This window comes from Ahaetulla prasina, chromosome 2 (genome assembly GCF_028640845.1).
Source record: "Ahaetulla prasina isolate Xishuangbanna chromosome 2, ASM2864084v1, whole genome shotgun sequence".
Classification (NCBI taxonomy): Eukaryota; Metazoa; Chordata; class Lepidosauria; order Squamata; family Colubridae; genus Ahaetulla; species Ahaetulla prasina.
The window spans coordinates 19,472,437-19,494,779 of NC_080540.1; the positions used below are offsets into that span (position 1 = coordinate 19,472,437).

Below are 22,343 nucleotides of genomic sequence, written 5' to 3' on the forward strand. Positions count from 1 at the left end.
AAGCCAACACAATTCTGGGCTGCATAAACAGAGGGATAGAATCAAGATCACATGAAGTGTTAGTGCCACTTTATAATGCCTTGGTAAGGCCACACTTGGAATATTGCATCCAGTTTTGGTCGCCAGTTTTGATGTAAAAAAGATGTTGAGACTCTAGAAAGAGTGCAGAGAAGAGCAACAAAGATGATTAGGGGACTGGAGGCTAGAACATATGAAGAACAGTTGCAGGAACTAGGTATGTCTAGTTTAATAAAAAGAAGGACTAGGGGAGACATGATAGCAGTGTTCCAATATCTCAGGAGTTGCCACGAAGAAGAGGGAGTCGGGCTGTTCTCCAAAGCACCTGAAGGTAGAACAAGAAGCAATGGGTGGAAACTGATCAAGGAAAGAAGCAATTTAGAACTAAGGAGAAATTTCCTGACAGTTAGAACAATTAATAAGTGGAACGACTTGCCTGCAGAAGTTGTGAATGCTCCAACACTGGAAATTTTTAAGAAAATGTTGGATAACCATCTGACTGAGATGGTGCAGGGTTTCCAGCCTGGGCAGGGGGTTGGACTAGAAGGCCTCCAAGGTCCCTTCCAACTCTGTTGTTATATTATATATTATATTAATGTATATGAATCTGGTCTGGTCTCCTCTAAGTCTTGGGTTTCTTTTTCCCAGGCCGAACAACCAAATTCCTTTAGCTTGCCTTCGATTTCTTGCACCATCTTTCGAATTACTGTGTCAATATGCTTCTAGAAATGTGCTACCCATAATTGCATGTAAATATGTGGGCATAAATTTAATACAAACATAAGAGAGCAATTAAAATGTCTATGGGGGTGTGTTGTTTACAACTGTTGACGTAGCACCTTGTGCTACGAAGGCTGCATACACATTTACCCCATCATAATATTTCTGTGAATAGCAAATACAATTTTCTGATGCCATTTGAGAAGTCCTCCGCTGTGATCCAAACCAAAGATTTGCAGGTCTTTTCCTTCCATTCCAACATCATTGCTCCTACCACTTCTCTGATGTTATCTATCCTTTCTTGGGTGAGCTTTGCAAAAAAAAGGAGCTCTTGGGCTTTGCTGGACTCTGGGGAGTGATGTCTTGTTTGCTCCTAATTGTTCCATCTGTCTGTGACAACATTACAACAACTTTCACCAAGTGGTTAGAGGTAGGCAGGAATAATCTGTCGTCTTCTTCTTCCTCCTTGTCCTTGAAAATATTTATAAAACAGTGAGAACAATGAATCAATGAACAGCTTGCCTCCTGAAGTTGGGAGTGCTCTGTTGCTGGAGGTTTTCAAGAACAAATTGGACAACTGTTTGTCTGGGATGGGAAAAGGACTCCTGTCTTGGGCAGGAGGTTGGATGAGAAGACCTCCAAAATCCTTTCCAGTTCTATGATTCTATCATCCTGCTCCACTTCTCTTATCAGATTGATTATTACGGCATGTGTTTGTGAGATATCTGTAAATATTCTGGAACACCACTGATCTGGAAGAACCAAGATGAAGGTATAGATTTTATTCTTTTTAGAACTCCCTTGAATGTTTTTCATTGTTTCATTTGATCATGAAATACTGTGTGTTGCATATAAATATTCATTGGTTATAGCCAGTGGTGGGATTCAAGTCATTTATCAACCGGTTCTCTGCCCTAATGATTTCTTCTAACAACCAGTTTGCCAAACTGCTCAGAAAGCTAACAACCGGTTCTCCCAAAGTGGTGCGAACTGGCGGAATCCCACCACTGGTTATAGCCAAATTTATTAAACATCCTAGTTCTTCAGTCAGAGGCCTGTATCCTAATCTCTGCTAGAATCCACTCAAAGTTGCTAAAGTGATTGTTGAAGGTATCTGTTCATCGTGAAATGTCACTTTACGTTAGACATATTTCCTGACAAGCCTTGATAGTAGTCCTAAAAATAAAGAAGACGTTTGTTTAATTTGTATTGATTTGGGAAATACTAATCTCAAATTAATATACAAAATAGAATGCAGTTACATAATGAAATCCACAAACTGTGAAGTGGTTTCTAACTATGCACATACATACATAAGCATGTTTATATAAATATCAATTTTAAGGGGAAACTTGTATAGGAATATATATTTTGTAAAAAAATGTTAATACTTACAATTGTATGATGGAAAATTATAGAAAATGAGCACAGAATTGCAAGTATAAGAAATACTAAAAAGTGTAATTTTTTTATAATTTGGATTTTACCAGAATGAGAAAGTGATATCAAATTGGAAAGGGACAAACTTTAAGAGTTAATGAGAAATTGATCATAGCTGAACCTGACCCACACATCCATTTCTAATGAATACAATTCCAATGTTTCCTCAGTATAAACTGCTTGCCTATATTTATTAACCTCAGTGCTGTTTTTCCAGTTTAGTTTAGTTTAGTTTAGTTTAGTTTAGTTTAGTTTAGTTTAGTTTAGTTTAGTTTAGTTTAGTTTAGTTTAGTTTAGTTTAGTTTAGGATAGGATAGGATAGGATAGGATAGGATAGAATAACAGAGTTGGAAGGAACCTTGGAGGTCTTCTAGTCCAACCCCCTGTTTAGGCAGGAAACCCTACAAATTCCTTAGTTCTAGGTTGCTTCTCTCCTTGATTAATTTCCACCCATTGCTTCTTCTCCTACCCTCAGATGCTTTGGAGAATAGCTTGACTCCCTCTTCTTCGTGGGAGCCCCTGAGATATTGGAACACAGCTATCATTTAAGGTTTAAGGAGGTTTATTTTCTTTTTTATTAAGATGATAGGATTATGAAGCAGAATTAGATGTTCTTTCTGCAAAAAATATAAAATACTATAGGATGTACCTGATTTAAGGCATCTACACAGTACATTGCCAGTCTCCACACTTTATTAAACTATGCATCTGATCTGTATCTTATTCTTATTTTCTCTTTCTTTGATTCTATATCTGCTGGAACTCCTTCACTGTTAAACCTGCAGGAACTTGATTTTCTTTTGCTCCTGTCTTCCTTAATTCCTTGTGGATGTAATTATTGTGGGATAGGAGATGACATTTTTTCTCCTCTTTTCCTGAAACTTTCCTTCATTTGCCAAGAAGCACTTCAGTAAGCGTTTTTGCTTCTCCAGATTTTAGTGGGGTATAAATGTGATTAAATAAAGGAATACCTGAATAAAGGAATAGCTGTGTTGCAGATGGGGAGAAAATCCAGCAGAACAGACCTAATTGGGACATCTTTTTTCACTATTATATAGAAACTTGAAGGAGGCTTCTAGAAAAACCTACGTGTACAAGACAGATGACGGTGTCTTGGAAATGGTGATGGAAATGAAGGATGTGGTTGACTCACAGAGCTTTGTATATTTAATGCCTGAAATCCTAATAAAATTATCGGGTGCTGAGATTTATCTGTGGCTTCCAGAATTGAGGATCATGTCCCTTTCCTTTGCTGAACAAAAGGCAGGTAGAAATTTATATGTTTGTTTGTAGTCTTGGAGTCATCTGAAATGGTTGGAAAGCATTCCCTTCCCTGACTTATTACACCTTCTTCTTGGTCTTTTCAATCAATTTTAAAAAAGGTATTTGTAGCATACTGAGTACAAAATCTATACTGAGCACATTATCAATCAACCAATTGATTAATCAGGATATTCATCCTTGCCCGTTCAGTTAGAAGACAGAGATGGGCAACTTCCATCAACCCTAGATTCTTGAGGGTAGGTCAGAGTAAGGCTTAGAGTTTTGATCTTCCACCATCTCAAGAAATCCCAGCTCCATTGCACAAAATTGGACTCCCAAGTCAACCAGACTTGGCCAATCTGTTTAGTCGTGTCCCAAAAAGGATCAGCACTGCTCAATGTTACTTATTATCTGGGAATTCATAGACTGTATCCACGAGAAGAACAGGGGATATAAATTGCTTTTAAAAGAGACAATGGGACTTTCTTGTTTTTCTTTGAAGATGTTTTGCTTCTCATTCAAGAAGCTTTTTTGGCTCTGACTGGATGGTGGGCAATGGAAGGACTTTTTAGAAGGAGAAATTTCTGGAGAAATTTTCTTTCAGTTAGAACAATTAATCAATGGAACAACTTGCCTGCATAAGTTGTGAATGCTCCAACACTGGAAGTTTTTAAGAAGATGTTGGATAACCATTTGTCTGAAGTGGTGTAGGGTTTCCTGCCTTAGCAGGGGATTGGACTAGAAGACCTCCAAGGTCCCTTCCAACTCTGTTATTCTATTCTATTCTATTCTAGTCTAGTCTAGTCTAGTCTAGTCTAGTCTAGTCTAGTCTAGTCTAGTCTATTCACAATACAATCCTTAATTTTCCTGGGCAGGGGAGATTGTTTTCAAAGAAAGGTCTAAATATTGTTATAGTCCTTTATGCAGTTGGGGAATGTGCATGATCAGGATGATCATTTAAAGGCAAAACAGCAACTGCAAAAATCTTACAAATCTTGCAAATAGTAGGGATGAGATAAACTTTCTTCATCTTCTCCATTGATGAAATTCCTAAGTTCACAAACTAGGGTACTGTTGTCTTATTTATATTTTAATTTTAAGGGCTTTTTTAAATGATAAATTGCTTTAAGCCACTGATCTTATGACGAGGGAGACTTAGGCATAAGATCAATTACTTGAGGTGACAATTAGAGTCTTATCATTCAAAATAGCCTTTAAAAATAATCACCATTTTTTTTGACCATATCCAATCTGGGACTGGAAAAGGAATTCCAGCAGACTGTTTGATGTTCAGCATTTATATTGATTATATGTTGTTTCTGATACAACCGTAGCAACTGTCAGGTATGACCTTATTTTAGCTGTCTTTTCAATAAAAAGCAAGCAATAATCAAGAAAGTCAATGGAGTAAACCTTTAAGTTTCCATCCATATACTATAATTCCTTTGTTGTTGTTGAGGCATGAGATGGTTGAGAAAGCAGTAACAATGAATGTGGGCCACCAATCATTTTCATAGAGTGCACTAATTAACTTTAATGCAGATTACTAAGGACAAAATTCAAGCTCCACTTCAAATATGGGAATCAATTGATCATGATGGATTGCTGTCAGTTTTTAGAACCAGATTCCTTTGTGTGCCTTTACTTGTTATAATGTGTATAGACAATGAACAGGGAAATCTCATGGGAAAACGAAAGCTTCCAAGGAGAATTCATCTTACTGGGAGTGGCTGACCGGCCACGGTTAGAGATGTCCTTGTTTGCCCTTGTCCTGGCCTGCTACTTGATGACCCTCCTGGGCAATACAACCATCATTGTGGTCTCGAGACTAGATCCAGGGCTCCATACCCCCATGTATTTCTTCCTCAGCAACCTTTCCTTCCTTGACCTCTGCTTCACCACCAGCCTTGGGCCCCACATGCTGGTGAATTTCTGGAGAAAAAACAAAACTATCACTTACAGTGGCTGTGTGGCTGAGCTCTACATCTCCCTTGCTCTGGGCTCCATAGAGTGTATTTTGTTGGCTGCCATGGCCTATGATCGCTATGCTGCCATCTGTCATCCACTGCGCTACACTACCATTATGAGTCGTTCTCACGATGGCTGCTGTCTCCTGGGTAAGCGGCTTCAGCAACTCACTAGTTCATACCGTGATGATTCTTAGGCTTCCATTGTGTGGACGGAATCAAGTGGATCATTTGTTTTGTGAGCTCCCTGCCTTTCTTAAACTGCCTTGTGTTGACACTTCACTTAATGAAATTGTGATGTTTTGTACTAGTGTGGTGTTCCTCCTAGTACCAGTTATTCTCATCACAGTCTCTTATGGCTATATAGCTGCTGCGGTACTGAGGATCCGCTCGGCTGAGGGCAGGAAGAGGGCCTTCAACACTTGTTCCTCCCACTTGACGGTGGTCTGGCTCTTCTATGGCACAGCCATCTTCAGTTATCTCCAGCCTTTGTCCACTTCTTCCCATGATAGACGCAAGATGATTTCCCTGTTCTATACCTTTGTCACCACCATGCTTAATCCATTGATTTATACTCTGAGGAACAAAGAGGTGCATAAAGCTCTCCACAGACTAATGAAGAAGAACTAACCCATGGTTGGAAGCTGCATTTCAAGATTCAACAGAAATGCTCTTTATTTGTTATTCTTATGGGACTTTTTATTGTATTTTCTTTTCTCTCTCTTTTTCATAATAAACATGTAACATGTCTTGGTGCCACAGTAATACACAAGACTGTAAATTAAAGAGTATAACCCCCCCCAACCAATAATCATAACTTATTTTCTCAAATGTGATTAACCTGTCTTGGCTAACACAGATCTTGTGTCAACTCTGTCCCTTAATATGTCAGAGGTTTTGTTACCCTATGAAAAAGGCTTCTTCTGAAGTTCTTACTGTTTTCTTTTAATGAGAATTTGAACAGATGTTAACTGTCACATTGTGACTTTTCCATTCTTTTTGGACACTCCTAATACGTGAACATAAAAGAAGAATTTGATCATGATTTTCTTCATCACATCACATTATTATCATGAGTATTTGAGGACAATATTACAATTCAGAGTCAGCAACACAGTTTTTGGGGATTCCATATATACAAATGCCCAGTGGTCAAATCTATTTTTTTTTCCTACTGGTTCTGTGGCCATGGCTTGGTGGGCATGGCAGGGGAAGGATATTGCAAAATCTCCATTCCCACCCCACTCTGAGGCCAGCCAGAGGTGGTATTTGCCAGTTCTCTGAACTACTCAAAATTTCCGCTACCAGTTGTCAGAACCTGTCAGAACCTGCTGGATTTCACCCCTGCAAATGCCCTTCCATGATGTCTACAGAGCATAAACAGTTGACATTTTAATTGATTTGAAGTAAAACATGTCTGTGCTGTTTGCCATTAGAAAATAAAATTAGAAATGTTTTGAAATTACATCTGTTGGTTATAACCCTTAATGAAATATTTTTTGAAATGCAGAAAAAATATAGAATGAAATCTGCAACCAATGAAAAAAGTGAAAGCAGCAATAAAGAATTAAAAAATCACAGCAACACCAGTATAATATTAAAATACTAAGGAGACTATTGTCTGGAATTTAAAAAAAAAACAATGAAGAGAGCACTAGCTATAGTACACTGGAGAGAGCATCCAAATTTATGGGGCTACCAATGAGAAGGCCTGTTTGTAGACAGTGATGTGGAAAGGAAGTTGGTTATGTCAAGAAATACACACAGATAAATTGAATGTGGTGGGGATGGAGAATGTCAGGATTGGTGGGGTACAACAAGTGACAGAATCAATCTGGTGTCAGCCCTGGAGGCCACCTTTTCTTTTGGGTCTTCAGGGCTGCCACACTTAGTGGCAGAAACTGGGAGGAGGCTTTGAATGGAGTTGGTAGAAGTATTTAGCCATAACAACATTATTTTCTCTGAGAGTCAAGGACGTTCAGCCTGCACCTGGAGTGGCGTGACTGGGAGACATCTCTAGTTGGGACGGTGGATTGATTGGATCATGTGATGGACATGTGGGTGCAGGGGAAGGGACTTCGACTTTCCTTTGGGTGGGGAAAACCTGGGAGCTTTCAGATTCAGGTTTTCCCAGATGTGCTAATATGACATCTCTAATAAAATGGAACTTTGAGGAACTTCTGGTCTGGGAGTCATCATTGGTTGGGGGTGTTACTTGGAACCCTGACACCTGGACTGAACATAAATTGAGTGACCAGTATTGGTCCACCACTCTGCAGAGAATAATAATGACTGCTACACACACACACACACACACACACACACACACACACACACACACACACAAATGTATTGAACATGGGTGCTGAAGACTTCCAGAATTAAAATTTTAGGATCCCCCAATGCCAAATCCAAGATCTCTTTGATCAGATAAAGTAAGAAAGCAGCTGGCTCTTAGTGAGTTGCCTACCATTTCTTGGCAATGCTAAAGATACAGTCACTCCATAGTGACACTTGAATGGAGAGAGAAAGTGTTTTTTTGCAATGCTGCCAACATTTGAAATAAAATGTGGGGTAGAGGAATGCAGACTGGATGGAAAGTCCATTGAGGAGATTTTTTATTTATTTATTTTATTTTGTCACAACAGTATATGCAAACATTGACATAAAACAACAACACACCATATGAACATATATATAAGCAAAAGTATGCAACAACTATATTAATTTGATATAATGAAAGGGAACAATAGGACAGGAACGGTAGGCACTTTTGTGCTCTTATGCACGCCCCTTATAGTCCTCTTAGGAATGGGGTGAGCTCAATAGTAGACAGTTTTTGGTTGAGGTTTTTGGGATTTTGAGAAGAGACTACAGAGTCAGGTAGTGAATTCCAAGCGTTAACAACTCTGTTACAGAAGTCAAATTTTCTGCAATCAAGATTGAAGCAGTTAACATTAAGTTTGAATCTATTGTTTGCTCTTGTATTATTGCGATTGAAGCTGAAGTAGTCTTTTACAGGAAGGACATTGCAATAGATGATTCTGTATGTTAAACACAGGTCTTCTCGGAGTCGGCGGAGTTCTAAGTTTTCTAATCCCAGGATTTCAAGTCTGGTGGCATAAGGTATTTTGTTGTTTTCAGAGGAGCGGAGAACTCTTGTAAAATATTTCTGGACGCGTTCAATTGTATTAATGTCAGAGATGTGGTATGGGTTCCAGACAGGTGAGCTGTATTCAAGAATAGGTCTAGCAAATGTTTTGTATGCTCTGGTTAGTAGTGTAGAGTTTTTGGAAAAGAAGCTACGCAAAATTAGGTTTACAACTCTTAGAGCCTTTTTTTGCTATGTAGGTGCAGTGGGCTTTGGCACTTAGATCATTTGATATGAAAACTCCAAGGTCTTTAACAGGATGGGGGTCATCTGTAAGGTAATGTCCATCAAGCTTGTACTTAGTGTTTGGGTTCTTTTTCCCAATATGTAAGACTGAGCATTTTCTGGTTGAGATGCTTTTTTTAGATTTTTTTTTTAGATGCTCTGATCCCCTTGTGGTTGGTCTAGATTGGGTGTGGTAGCCAAAGATGTTCAAGAAGCTCTATCTGGAATTTCATGTGGGTTTGTGCATACAACATTAATGAAAACAGAAGCAAACCACTGAAATGTGTGTTTGTGTGTGTGTCTGTGTATGTGTATGTTGCCCACCACATTGACCTGACACATTGTGCTATAAAGGCTAAACAGAAATTTGTTCTATCGTAACTTCCTTTAATAGCAAAAATAATTTCTGACCCCACTTGAAATTTACTGATCCAGACTTTTTGCACATCTCTTCCTCCCATTCCTGCATCTCCTGACACTTATCTGACTCCTTCTATTCTTCCTGGGTGAGTCATTGGAAATGGTTTCAAGGGTTTTGCTGGACTCTGGAGGGAAGTATTTTCTTTGCCACTAATTGTTCATCTTGAGTCCTGGTGCCCTGGGAATCTGTAACAACTTTATTCTATAGCAATTTTCACCAACAGATAATAAATTGGCAAGAATTTCTCCTTCTTCTCACTCTCCGCCTAAAAAAAATCTACTGTGCTGCTTCACTCCTTGCTTTCTCAGGTTGATTATTTTGTGTTGTCTGTGTGACATATGTAAGTATTCTGGAGCACTGCTGACTTGGAAGAGCCAAGATGCCAAGATGAGCACTCCAAATGTTCAATAGCACAGTTTCTGCTTCCTTCTTATTACCGTCTCTCCACTGTAATTTCTCTCCCTTTTTCTTTCAACAGAAAGACGCATTAACTTTGCTTTTAACTTTCTTTACAAGATCAAGTGAAAAATAGTCCTGAAATTGTTGCTGCAATGTTAGCTCCATTTGCTTGAGATTAAGCCCTGTGGACTATTCAGACTGACTATTTTCATATTGCTCATTGCCCCAACCTTTCTTTTTATATCTTCCTTTCTTCCTCATACACTGTTCTCAGCTTGCATTCAGTTTCATAGGGTTTCAACTTTCAAGTCCCCACTAATTGATCTTCTGTCCCCATCTTTCAGCCCAACCTCTAGTCTCTGGAATAGAAATATCCATTCTGAGATGCTCCAATGAGAACTATTTTGGCCTGAAAAGGTGTCATCTGCTCTTTGAATAAAGGCTGGTTCTTCCTATGTAGTAGAAAAAGAGTTACAGAAATTCTTACTTCAAATCATATGTCCATCTAAGACCCTCCAAGCCATACATGAGGATGAGCCAAGACGTAGCAACATTTCTCTTACACAGACACAGGTAAGGTTGTGGAATGGAGTGTTTGGGGGCTGTAGTTAGTTATAAAATATGTGTGTGTGTGTGTGTGTGTGTGTGTGTGTATAGTTAACAGGGAAGAAGATTATATGTTATCTAGCTAGCTAGCTAGCTACCTATGTATCTATGTATCTATGTATCTAGCTAGATAGCTAGATAGCTATTCTGTCTCTCTCTCTCCTATCTATTTAATCATCTATGATGATTACTCCTTTTTTAAGGTATAGAATTTCTTCATTTTAGAATATTTGAATATTTTCTAAAAATGAATGAATATTGACAATAAAATATACTGAAACTTAGCTTTTTGTTGATTACAGCTGACTTCACCAAATGTCAGCTGAAGCTACAATAAATGTTTTAATTCTTCTGGGTCTTAATGTCTGCTAGACTCTGTTCCAAGTTGTCAAATGATTGCTAAGAGTAGGAATGCCTTGATGGCACATAATCAAGCTGTCAATTGATTAATCAGGACATTCATCCTTGCTCATTCTCAGTTAAAAGACAGAGATGGGCAACATCCATCACTCTAGACTGCATATAGTTCTTGAGCTTGGGTCAGGGTCAAACTTTTGTGACCTTCCACAAAAGTTCACCCCTTTGCACAAAATTGGACACCTATGTCAACCAGTCTTGCCTTACTTTTTAGTCTTGCCACAAACAAATTCTGCACTGCCTAGTGGACTCCAACTATCTGGGAATTCATAGACTGTATCCATGAGAGAAACAAAGGACATACGTTTTAGTATGTCCAGTATAATTTTCCTGCATAGAGGGAGTTGTTCCCAAAGAACGTTCTAAGCTAAATGTTGTTTAGTTGGAGATCATGCACAATCAGGATGATCTTTTAGAGGCAAAATGATAACTGTGGCCCCAGTTTAAGGGCTTTTTGTTTAAGATAGCAATAGCACTTAGACTTATATACCGCTTCACAGTGCTTTATAACCCTTTCTAGCTGGTTTACAGAGTCAACATATGACACCCACCCACCCAATGATCTGGGTCCTTTAAGATAAGGTAAACCAAAGATCCATGGATTGAGATGACAGTTTGTCACTTATCTTTTTTAAAAAAGTCTATAAAAATTATAGCCAAAATTTTTGACTCCACCAATTCTGGGGCTGGAAAAAGGATTCTGGCAGATTGTGGGCAGTCTTTGATGTTCGTCATTTTTACTGATTGCACATGATTTCTGCTACAAGCGTGTCTCTTTTCGACCTCTTAGATATAACAGATATTTTATTTTTTATTTTTATTTATTTGTCAAGCATGTATAGGATAACAGATATAAATATAAACATGATTATGAACATATGAAATGGATATGAATAAATAGGGACAGTAGGACAGGGGCGGTAGGCACGTTGGTGCTCTTATGCATGCCCCTTACAGACATCTTAGGAATGGGGTGAGGTCAACAGTAGACAGTCTATGTTCAAGTTTTTGGGGTTTAGGGAAGAAACCACAGAGTCAGGTAGTGCATTCCGGGCATTGACCACTCTGTTGCTGAAGTCAGATTTTCTGCAATCCAGTTTAGAGCAGTTTACCTTGAGTTTGTATCTATTGTTTGCTCGTGTATTGTTGTGGTTGAAGCTGAAGTATTCTTGACAAGTAGGACATTGTAGCAGATAACTTTATTTATTTATTTATTTTTCAAATTTTTATACCGCCCTTCTCCGAAGACTCAGGGCTTATGTACTATGCTTAGGTCAGACCAAAGATGGTGAAGTTCTAAATTTTCTAAGACCAAAATTTCATGTCTGGTGGCATAAGGTATTCTGTTGTTAGCAGAGGTGTGGAGGACTCTTCTTGTGAAATATCTCTGGACTTGTTCAATTGTATTAATGTTCGATACGCAGTGTGGGTTCCAGACAGATGAGCTGTATTTGAGAATTGGTATATGTTGAAACTGTTCCAGAAACTATTCATTTGTATTATACCACCTAATGAGGGAAGGTGTTCTGCCCTATAAAGAGCATATTCACTTCTTGCACAGTAGGATTCTTCTTTATATTCACAGATATAACAAGCTTTTTAAATTTAATGGAGGTGGAAATATTTGTGGCTATCTAACTGAACAAGGATTAGGAGAGCAGGATTTTTTGTAGTTAGAAAAGGAAGTAAATTAATGTGCAGGAAATTCATTGAATGAAAAGGGAAAGCAGAGCACCTACCTAACTACATTGTATCTGGAGAGTTAGACCAGTTATACAAAAAGAAATTACCTTGTTTTATCAATTTTTTAGATAAAGAGTGCACAAAACTGAGAAACTTGTAAGCTGTCCACCTTGTAGGGGAGATGGGCAGCATAAAAAATTAATAAATAAATAAAACTAACTAATAAACAAAGTAGATCAGGTAAATCTCTAACTTGTCATCTGTACACAATTACTCCCTTGTGGTTATAGATTGTGCACCTCCAAACATTTTCATCTGGATTCTGGATTCCTCTCTGTTCTATTCTGTACTGAATTTCTTTTTTATGTCATTATTTGTTCTAACGTGTATAGACAATGAACATGGCAACCTCGTGGGAAAGCAGTAACCAAAGCTACCAAGGAGAATTTATTTTGCTGGGAGTGGCTGACCGGCCATGCTTGGAGATGTTGCTCTTTGCCCTTGTTCTTGTCTGCTACATGATGACACTTCTGGGCAACACTACTATCATCGTTGTGTCAAGACTAGATCCAGGGCTCCATACCCCCATGTATTTCTTCCTCAGTAATCTTTCCTTCATTGATCTTTGCTTCACAACCAGCCTTGGGCCCCACATGCTGATAAACTTCTGGAGAAAAAGCAAGACTATCACTTATGGTGGCTGTGTGGCTGAGTTGTACAATTCTCTTGCTCTGGGATCCACGGAGTGTACTTTGTTAGCTGTCATGGCCTATGATCGCTATGCCGCCATCTGTCATCCACTGCGCTACATTATGATTATGAGCCACTCTCTGTGCTTCATGATGGCTGCTGTCTCCTGGGTAAGCGGCTTCAGTGTCTCACTACTTCATACAGTGATGACTCTTAGACTTCCTCTGTGTGGACAGAATCGGGTAGATCATTTCTTTTGTGAGCTCCCTGCCTTTCTTCAATTGGCTTGTGTTGACACTTCCCTGAATGAGGTTGTGATATTTTCTACTAGCGTATTGTTTCTTCTAATTCCAGTTAGTCTCATCATGGTCTCTTATGGCTATATAGCTGCTGCGGTTGTGAGAATCCGTTCAGCTGAGGGCAGGAAGAAGGCCTTCAACACTTGTTCCTCCCACTTGATGGTGGTCTGGCTCTTCTATGGCACAGCCATTTTCAATTATTTCCAGCCTCTGTCCATCTCCTCCCGTGATCGACGCAAGATGATTTCCCTTTTCTATACCTTTGTCACCACCATGCTTAATCCACTGATCTACACTCTGAGGAACAAAGAAGTACATAAAGCTCTCGAAAGACTAATCAAGAAGAAATAAACCTCATTCAAAGCTGCATTTCAAGATTCCACAGAAATGGTCTTTGTTAATTTTTTTTGCAGTATTTTTGATTTTTAATATTTATTAGTTTGTCAAACATGTACAAGATAGCAGATATAAATATAAACATGGATATGAACGAAAGAAATGAATACAAATAAATGGGAACAGTAGGACAGGGACGGTAGGCACACTGGTGCACTTATGCACGCCCCCTTTACGGACCTCTTAGGAATGGGGTGAGGTCCGCAGTAGACAGCTTAAGGTTGAAGCTGTGAGGGTTAGAGGATGTACCTTCCTTTCTTTTCTCTCTTTTTTCGAAATAAATATGCCATTTATCTTGATACTATAACACTATGCAAGACTAATAAATTAAAAGTATGCCAACCCCTAAAACCAACCATAAGAAATCACTTTCTGAAATGGGTTTCAGATAATTGTGGATGTTGTGGATAATATACTATCATCTTCTTTCAACTCTGTCCCTTGATATTTCCCTGTGAAAAAGGCATCTTCTGAAGTTCTTGAAATTTTCATTGTGGCTTTGCTAGGCCAAATCCTGTCTGCATTTCCTTCCTTCTTGGACACTTGCCTGCAGAAGTTGTGAATGCTCCAACACTGGAAATTTTTAAGAAAATGTTGGATAACCATCTGTCTGAGATGGTGTAGGGTTTCCTGCCTGGGCAGGGGGTTGGACTAGAAGGCCTCCAAGGTCCCTTCCAACTCTGTTATTATATTATATATATTACTACAAATACCTGAGCTAAGAAGAAGAGTTTGCTTATGATTTTCTTCCCTCATGAGGCCAGTTCCCAAACTTTCCCTTTGTGTAAACCCTGAGATTGTCATAATCGGTTTTTGAAGACTGTAATAGAATCTAATATAATCCAGAATCAGCAATGGCTTGTTAGGGAATTCTATATGTATATAATGGCTCTTCCGTGGTGTCTACAGGACCCCAAAAGTAAACAATTGACATTTAATTTATTTGATATGAACTATGTCTACGCTGCTTGCATTAGAAAATAAAACTGGAAGTGCTTTGAAATTACATGCGTTGTTTGTAACAATTATAAATAAAATACAGAATGAAATAACACTGGACAACAATTTTTGTCTTTTTAATGTAATGCAACTCTTTTGCATGGCTGTCCCATTCGCAAATGTAACAACAATACTAGGTACATATAAGCTGTGATCCAAGCAGCAGAACCATCGTTTTTAGAACTTCACAGAAATTCTAGTTTTACAAGGTGTAATGGATGCACTTCAAGAAAAGTTCCATGTTCAGCAAGATTACTAATAGGACAATATTGGAATAAAAAAGAAGTACCTACAATAGAAGAATGGATATTGAAAGTTGCCAATTTGGCTGAGATGGCGAAGATATCAGCCTTTTTGAAAGACAATACGCAAGAAAGATACTTAAAGGAATGGAAAAAATGGATTGACTATATTCAACGTAGATATCAGACTAAGAGTTATCAGACTGTTTTTGAATGATTATGATGTATTATTTTTGATTGTTTTTGGGGGAAGTTAGGAATTGATGATTGTAGGGGTATAATTAAGTTGGGACGAAAATTTTTTAGCATATGTTTGTTTTATTTTTAACTATACCTTGTGCTCGTTCCGGGAAGTCGGGGGGGGAGGGGGGTTGTGAAGGGAGGGGGGAGGGGGGGGAAAGGGGGAAAAAATTTTCTGTAAAACTTTTTGAATATTAAAAAAAAAAAAGACAGTCAACCAGTGGGGGAAAAAAAAAAAAAGAAAAGTTCCATGTTTTCATATGTTTCTGGCATGTGAGCAGCATAGCCAACAGCTATGAAAGATTGTACATTGCTATTCTGTAAAAACAGAAGATGTATATGAAATGGTACATGATAGGTTAAATTACAGATTGTTTTCATGATTAGCAGCCAGAAATCAATAAGAAACATCCCAAAGTATTCAAGAAAAAAAATCTTTGTGGCCCACTGTAAGCAATCAATGAAAATAGTGAAAGTAGCAATAAAAGGTAAAAAATCACAGCAAAATTAGCATACTATTAAAATGACCATGAGAATAATATATCTTTGTCCGGCATCAAAAGACTATGAAGATAACGCTAATTATAGTTCACTGGAGGGAACACCCCAAATTTATGGGATACTGTTGAGAAGGCCTGTTTGTAGATACTGATATGGAAATGAGAGTTGGTTACATCAAGAGACACATACTGATAAATTGAATGTGGTGCAGATGGAGAACGTCAGAAATTGGTACAAGAAGTAATAAGGTCCATCTGTGCTGAGTATTGTAAATGGATGGAGCTGAAGAGATATGATGTGTTTGGCGCCAACTCAGAAAGCTCAAACTGCCCAAGGAGCTACTGATCCAGTTCTACAGAGGAATTATTGAGTCTGCCATCTGCACCTCTATAACTGTCTGGTTTGGTTCTGCAACCCAACAAGACAGACTGTCAGCCTCCGCTTTAATTAAGTGTATTTCTCCTACTAGATTATCTGACTGTTTTATTACCTTGTTAAAAGTTTGCTCTACTGAGTGTCTTACATGCTTTATGGAGGAGGGGGGAGGTTTTTCACTGTTTCCAGCGTCGGCTGACATTGCATGTGTGGGAGAGGGAAAAAGCCTTTTTAAAATAGATGTTTGAATTGTTTTGGCGCGTGAATGTAACGGCAGCTGCTGGCTCCACATTCCATCCAGAAGATTGACAGAGGGAGAATATCAGAAGTGAAACTACACGTGGCCGAGGAGGAAGAAGACATTGGACTATTACTGTATTGACCTCTAGTAGGGGGAGGGTTCAGGAGAGAATATGACTCTGTGGTTTTGATTTACTTCCAGTTCCAGCTTTGCTTGTACTGCATACAGACTTGTCTGGTATAAATTACCAATTTCTTCAACATAACATAACATAACATAACATAACATAACATAACATAACATAACATAACATAACATAACATAACATAACATAACATAACATAACATAACATAACATAACATAACATAACATAACATAACATAACATAACATAACATAACATCAGAGTTGGAAGGGACCTTGGAGGCCTTCTAGTCCAACCCCCTGCCCAGGCAGGAAACCCTACACCATCTCAGTCAGATGGTTATCCAACATTTTCTTAAAAATGTCCAGTGTTGGAGCATTCACAACTTCTGAAGGCAAGTCGTTCCACTTATTAATTGTTCTAACTGTCAGGAAATTTCTCCTTAGTTCTAAGTTGCTTCTTTCTTTGATCAGTTTCCACCCATTGCTTCTTGTTCTACCCTCAGGTGCTTTGGAGAACAGCCCGACTCCCTCTTCTTTGTGGCAGCCCCTGAGATATTGGAACACTGCTATCATGTCTCCCCTAGTCCTTCTTTTTGTTAAACTACACATGATGGAGTTGGGTCTTTATTTTCTCAAACACTGATCTGGGGCAGGCTGACACAGACACAGACTTCAGAGAATAATTAGAACTTCAGGAAAAACAATTGGTACTAACCTGCCTTCCATTGAGAACCCGTTTAATGCACGAGTCAAAAAGAGGGCTGTGAAAATATTTACAGACTCCTCACATCCTGGACATAAACTGTTTCAATTCCTACTCTGAAAACGACGCTACAGAGCACTGCACAACAGTACAACTAGACACAAGAACAGTTTCTTCCCGAACTCCATCACTCTGATAAACAAATAATTCCCTCAACACTGTCAAACCATTTACTAAATCTGCACTACTATTAATCTTCTCATCGTTCCCATCACCCATCTCCTTCCACTTAGGACTGTATGACTGTAACTTTGTTGCTTGTATCCTAATGATTTATATTCATATTGTTTCCTGATTGCTTATTTGTACCCTATGACTATCATTAAGTGTTGTACCTTATGATTCTTGATGAAGGTATCTTTTCTTTTCTTTTATGTACACTGAGGGCATATGCACCAAGACAAATTCCTTGTGTGTCCAATCACACTTGGCCAATAAAAAGTTCTATTCTATTCTATTCTATTCTATTCTATTCTATTCTATTCTATTCTATAACATAATATAACATAACATAACATAACATAATATAACATAATATAACATAATATAACATAATATAACATAATATAACATAATATAACATAATATAACATAATATAACATAACATAACATCACATCACATAACATATAACATAATATAACATAACATAATATAACATAATATAATATAACATAACATAATATAACATAATATAATATAACATAATATAACATAATATAATATAACATAACATAACATAACATAATATAATATAACATAACATAACATAACATAACATAACATAACATAACATAACATAATATAACATAACATAATATAATATAACATAATATAATATAACATAACATAATATAACATAATATAATATAACATAACATAATATAATATAACATAATATAATATAACATAACATAATATAACATAACATAACATAACATAACATAATATAATATAACATAACATAATATAACATAATATAATATAACATAACATAACATAATATAACATAATATAATATAACATAACATAATATAACATAACATAATATAACATAACATAATATAACATAACATAACATAACATAATATAACATAATATAACATAATATAATATAACATAACATAACATAACATAACATAACATATAACATAACATAATATAACATAACATAACATAACATAACATAACATAATATAATATAACATAACATAACATAACATAACATAACATAACATAACATAACATAACATAACATAACATAACATAACATAATATAACATAACATCAGAGTTGGAAGGGACCTTGGAGGCCTTCTAGTCCAACCCCCTGCCCAGGCAGGAAACCCTACACCATCTCAGTCAGATGGTTATCCAACATTTTCTTAAAAATGTCCAGTGTTGGAGCATTCACAACTTCTGAAGGCAAGTCGTTCCACTTATTAATTGTTCTAACTGTCAGGAAATTTCTCCTTAGTTCTAAGTTGCTTCTTTCTTTGATCAGTTTCCACCCATTGCTTCTTGTTCTACCCTCAGGTGCTTTGGAGAACAGCCCGACTCCCTCTTCTTTGTGGCAGCCCCTGAGATATTGGAACACAGCTATCATGTCTCCCCTAGTCCTTCTTTTTGTTAAACTAGACATGATGGAGTTGGGTCTTTATTTTCTCAAACACTGATCTGGGGCAGGCTGACACAGACATAGACTTCAGAGAATAATTAGAACTTCAGGAAAAACAATTGGTACTAACCTGCCTTCCATTGAGAACCTGTTTAATGCACGAGTCAAAAAGAGGGCTGTGAAAATATTTACAGACTCCTCACATCCTGGACATAAACTGTTTCAATTCCTACTCTGAAAACGACGCTACAGAGCACTGCACAACAGTACAACTAGACACAAGAACAGTTTCTTCCCGAACTCCATCACTCTGATAAACAAATAATTCCCTCAACATTGTCAAACCATTTACTAAATCTGCACTACTATTAATCTTCTCATCGTTCCCATCACCTATCTCCTTCCACTTAGGACTGTATGACTGTAACTTTGTTGCTTGTATCCTAATGATTTATATTCATATTTTTTCCTGATTGCTTATTTGTACCCTATGACTATCATTAAGTGTTGTACCTTATGATTCTTGATGAAGGTATCTTTTCTTTTATGTACACTGAGGGCATATGCACCAAGACAAATTCCTTGTGTGTCCAATCACACTTGGCCAATAAAAAGTTCTATTCTATTCTATTCTATTCTATTCTATTCTATTCTATTCTATTCTATTCTATTCTATTCTATTCTATTCTATTCTATTCTATTCTATTCTATTCTATTCTATTCTATTCTATTCTATTCCATACCATTCTAAAGGATGAATGCCCTAATTAATCAACTGGCTAATTGATAATGTACCATCAAGGCATTCTCACCCTTAGTGATCACATAAATTTTCTCCATGACATGTTACAAACTGCCTTTTTTAACTGGTTGAGAAATATCAGGAAGAAGATGTAACAAGCCAGGGAGTGAAACGGAGAGTATTTTGTTGTCTGCCGTGGCCTATGACCGCTATGCCGCCATCTATCATCCACTGTGCTACACTACCATTATGAGCCACTCTCTGTGTTTCATGATGACTGCTGTCTCCTGGATAAGTGGCTTCAGTGTCTCATTATTTATTTATTTTTATTTATTTTTATTTGTCACAACAATATACATAAGCATCACACAAAAGATTATATAGTATATAAACATATATATATATATATATATATATATATATATATATATATATATATATATATATATATATATATATATATATATATATATATATATGAAGAAAAAGAGAAACAATAGGACAGGAACGGTAGGCACATTTGTGCGCTTATGCACGCCCCTTATGGTCGTCTTAGGAATGAGGTGAGGTCAATAGTAGAAAGTTTTTGGTTAAAGCTTTTGGGATTATGGGAAGAGACCAGAGTGACAGGTAAAATGTTCCAAGCACTGATGATTCTGTTACAGAAGTCATATTTTCTGCAATTTAGATTAAAGCAGTTAACATTGAGTTTAAATCTATTGGTTGCTCTTGTATTATTGCAATTAAAGCTGAAATAGTCTTTAACAGGAAGGACATTACAGTAGATGATTCTGTTACAGAAGTCATATTTTCTGCAATTTAGATTAAAGCAGTTAACATTGAGTTTAAATCTATTGGTTGCTCTTGTATTATTGCAATTAAAGCTGAAATAGTCTTTAACAGGAAGGACATTACAGTAGATGATTCTGTTACAGAAGTCATATTTTCTGCAATTTAGATTAAAGCAGTTAACATTGAGTTTAAATCTATTGGTTGCTCTTGTATTATTGCAATTAAAGCTGAAATAGTCTTTAACAGGAAGGACATTACAGTAGATGATTCTGTTACAGAAGTCATATTTTCTGCAATTTAGATTAAAGCAGTTAACATTGAGTTTAAATCTATTGGTTGCTCTTGTATTATTGCAATTAAAGCTGAAATAGTCTTTAACAGGAAGAAGATGTAACAAGCCAGGGAGTGAAACGGAGAGTATTTTGTTGTCTGCCATGGCCTATGACCGCTATGCCGCCATCTATAATCCACTGTGCTACACTACCATTATGAGCCACTCTCTGTGTTTCATGATGACTGCTGTCTCCTGGATAAGTGGCTTCAGTGTCTCATTATTTATTTATTTATTTGTCACAACAATATACATAAGCATCACACAAAAGATTATATAGTATATAAACATATATATATATATATATATATATATATATATATATATATATATATATATATATATATATATATATATATATATATATATATATATGAAGAAAAAGAGAAACAATAGGACAGGAACGGTAGGCACATTTGTGCGCTTATGCACGCCCCTTATGGTCGTCTTAGGAATGGGGTGAGGTCAATAGTAGAAAGTTTTTGGTTAAAGCTTTTGGGATTATGGGAAGAGACCAGAGTGTCAGGTAAAATGTTCCAAGCACTGATGATTCTGTTACAGAAGTCATATTTTCTGCAATTTAGATTAAAGCGGTTAACATTGAGTTTAAATCTATTGGTTGCTCTTGTATTATTGCAATTAAAGCTGAAATAGTCTTTAACAGGAAGGACATTACAGTAGATGATTCTATGAGTTAAACATAGGTCTTGTCGAAGGCAACGGAGTTCTAAATTTTCTAAGCCTAGGATTACAAGTCTGGTGGCATAAGGTATTTTGTTGTTTTCAGAGGAGTGGAAAACTCTTCTTTTAAAATATTTCTGGACACATTCATTGATGTCAGAAATGTGGTATGGGTTCCAGACAGGCAAGCTGTATTCAAGGATTGGCCTAGCAAATGTTTTATAAGCTCTTGTTAGTAGTATAGAGTTTTTGGAAAAGAAGCTACGCAAGATTAGGTTTACAACTCTTAGAGCCTTTTTTGCTATGTAGTTGCAGTGGACTTTGGCACTTAGATCATTTGATATGAAAACTCCAAGGTCTTTAACAGGGTGTGGGTCATGTCCATCAAGCATGTACTTAGTGTTTGGGTTCTTTTTTCCAATATGTAAGACTGAGCATTTGCTGATTGAGATTTGGAGTTGCCAAGTTTTAGACCAAGCGTTAGTTTGTTTAGTTCATATGGTAATGATTCTTAGGCTTCCATTGTGTGGGCAGAATCAAGTGGATCATTTCTTTTGTGAGCTCCCTGCCTTTCTTAAACTGGCCTGTGTTAACACTTCACTTAATGAAACTTTGATGCTGTCTGGTAGTGTGGTGTTTCTTCTAACACCGGTTAGTCTCATCACAATCTCTTATGGCTATACAGCAGCTGCAGTGATTAGGATCCCTTCGGCTGAGGGCAGGAAGAATGCCTTCAACACTTGTTCCTCCCACTTGTTGGTGGTCTGGCTCTTCTATGGAACAGCCACCTTTGATTATCTGCTGCTTCACTCTTCCGCCTCCCGTGATGAAGGCAAGATGATTTCCCTTTTCTAGACCTTTGTCACCACCATGCTTAATCCACTGATCTACACTCTGAGGAACAAAGAGGTACATAAAGCTCTCAAAAGACTAATCAAGAAGAAATAAACACACAATTCGAAGCTGCCTTTGACGGTT

At 37.2% G+C, this 22,343-nt stretch overlaps 2 protein-coding genes and 1 pseudogene across 2 annotated transcripts; all 3 read left to right on the top strand.

Annotated features, from left to right (window-relative positions):
• The first annotated feature begins 5,107 nt into the window (after positions 1 to 5,107).
• Positions 5,108 to 6,038, top strand: LOC131191214 (olfactory receptor 2G3-like). Its single transcript, XM_058169116.1, is given in 2 exon segments — positions 5,108 to 5,535; positions 5,537 to 6,038. Coding segments are annotated over 2 exon segments (930 nt in total).
• A 6,673-nt stretch (positions 6,039 to 12,711) lies between these two features.
• LOC131191213 (olfactory receptor 2G3-like) lies at positions 12,712 to 13,650 on the top strand. Its single transcript, XM_058169114.1, has one exon. It carries the CDS (start codon positions 12,712 to 12,714, stop codon positions 13,648 to 13,650), a length of 939 nt encoding a protein of 312 aa, XP_058025097.1.
• Positions 13,651 to 15,636: 1,986 nt separating this feature from the next.
• LOC131190403 (olfactory receptor 2B2-like) lies at positions 15,637 to 22,313 on the top strand (annotated as a pseudogene).
• The last annotated feature ends 30 nt before the right edge of the window (positions 22,314 to 22,343 follow it).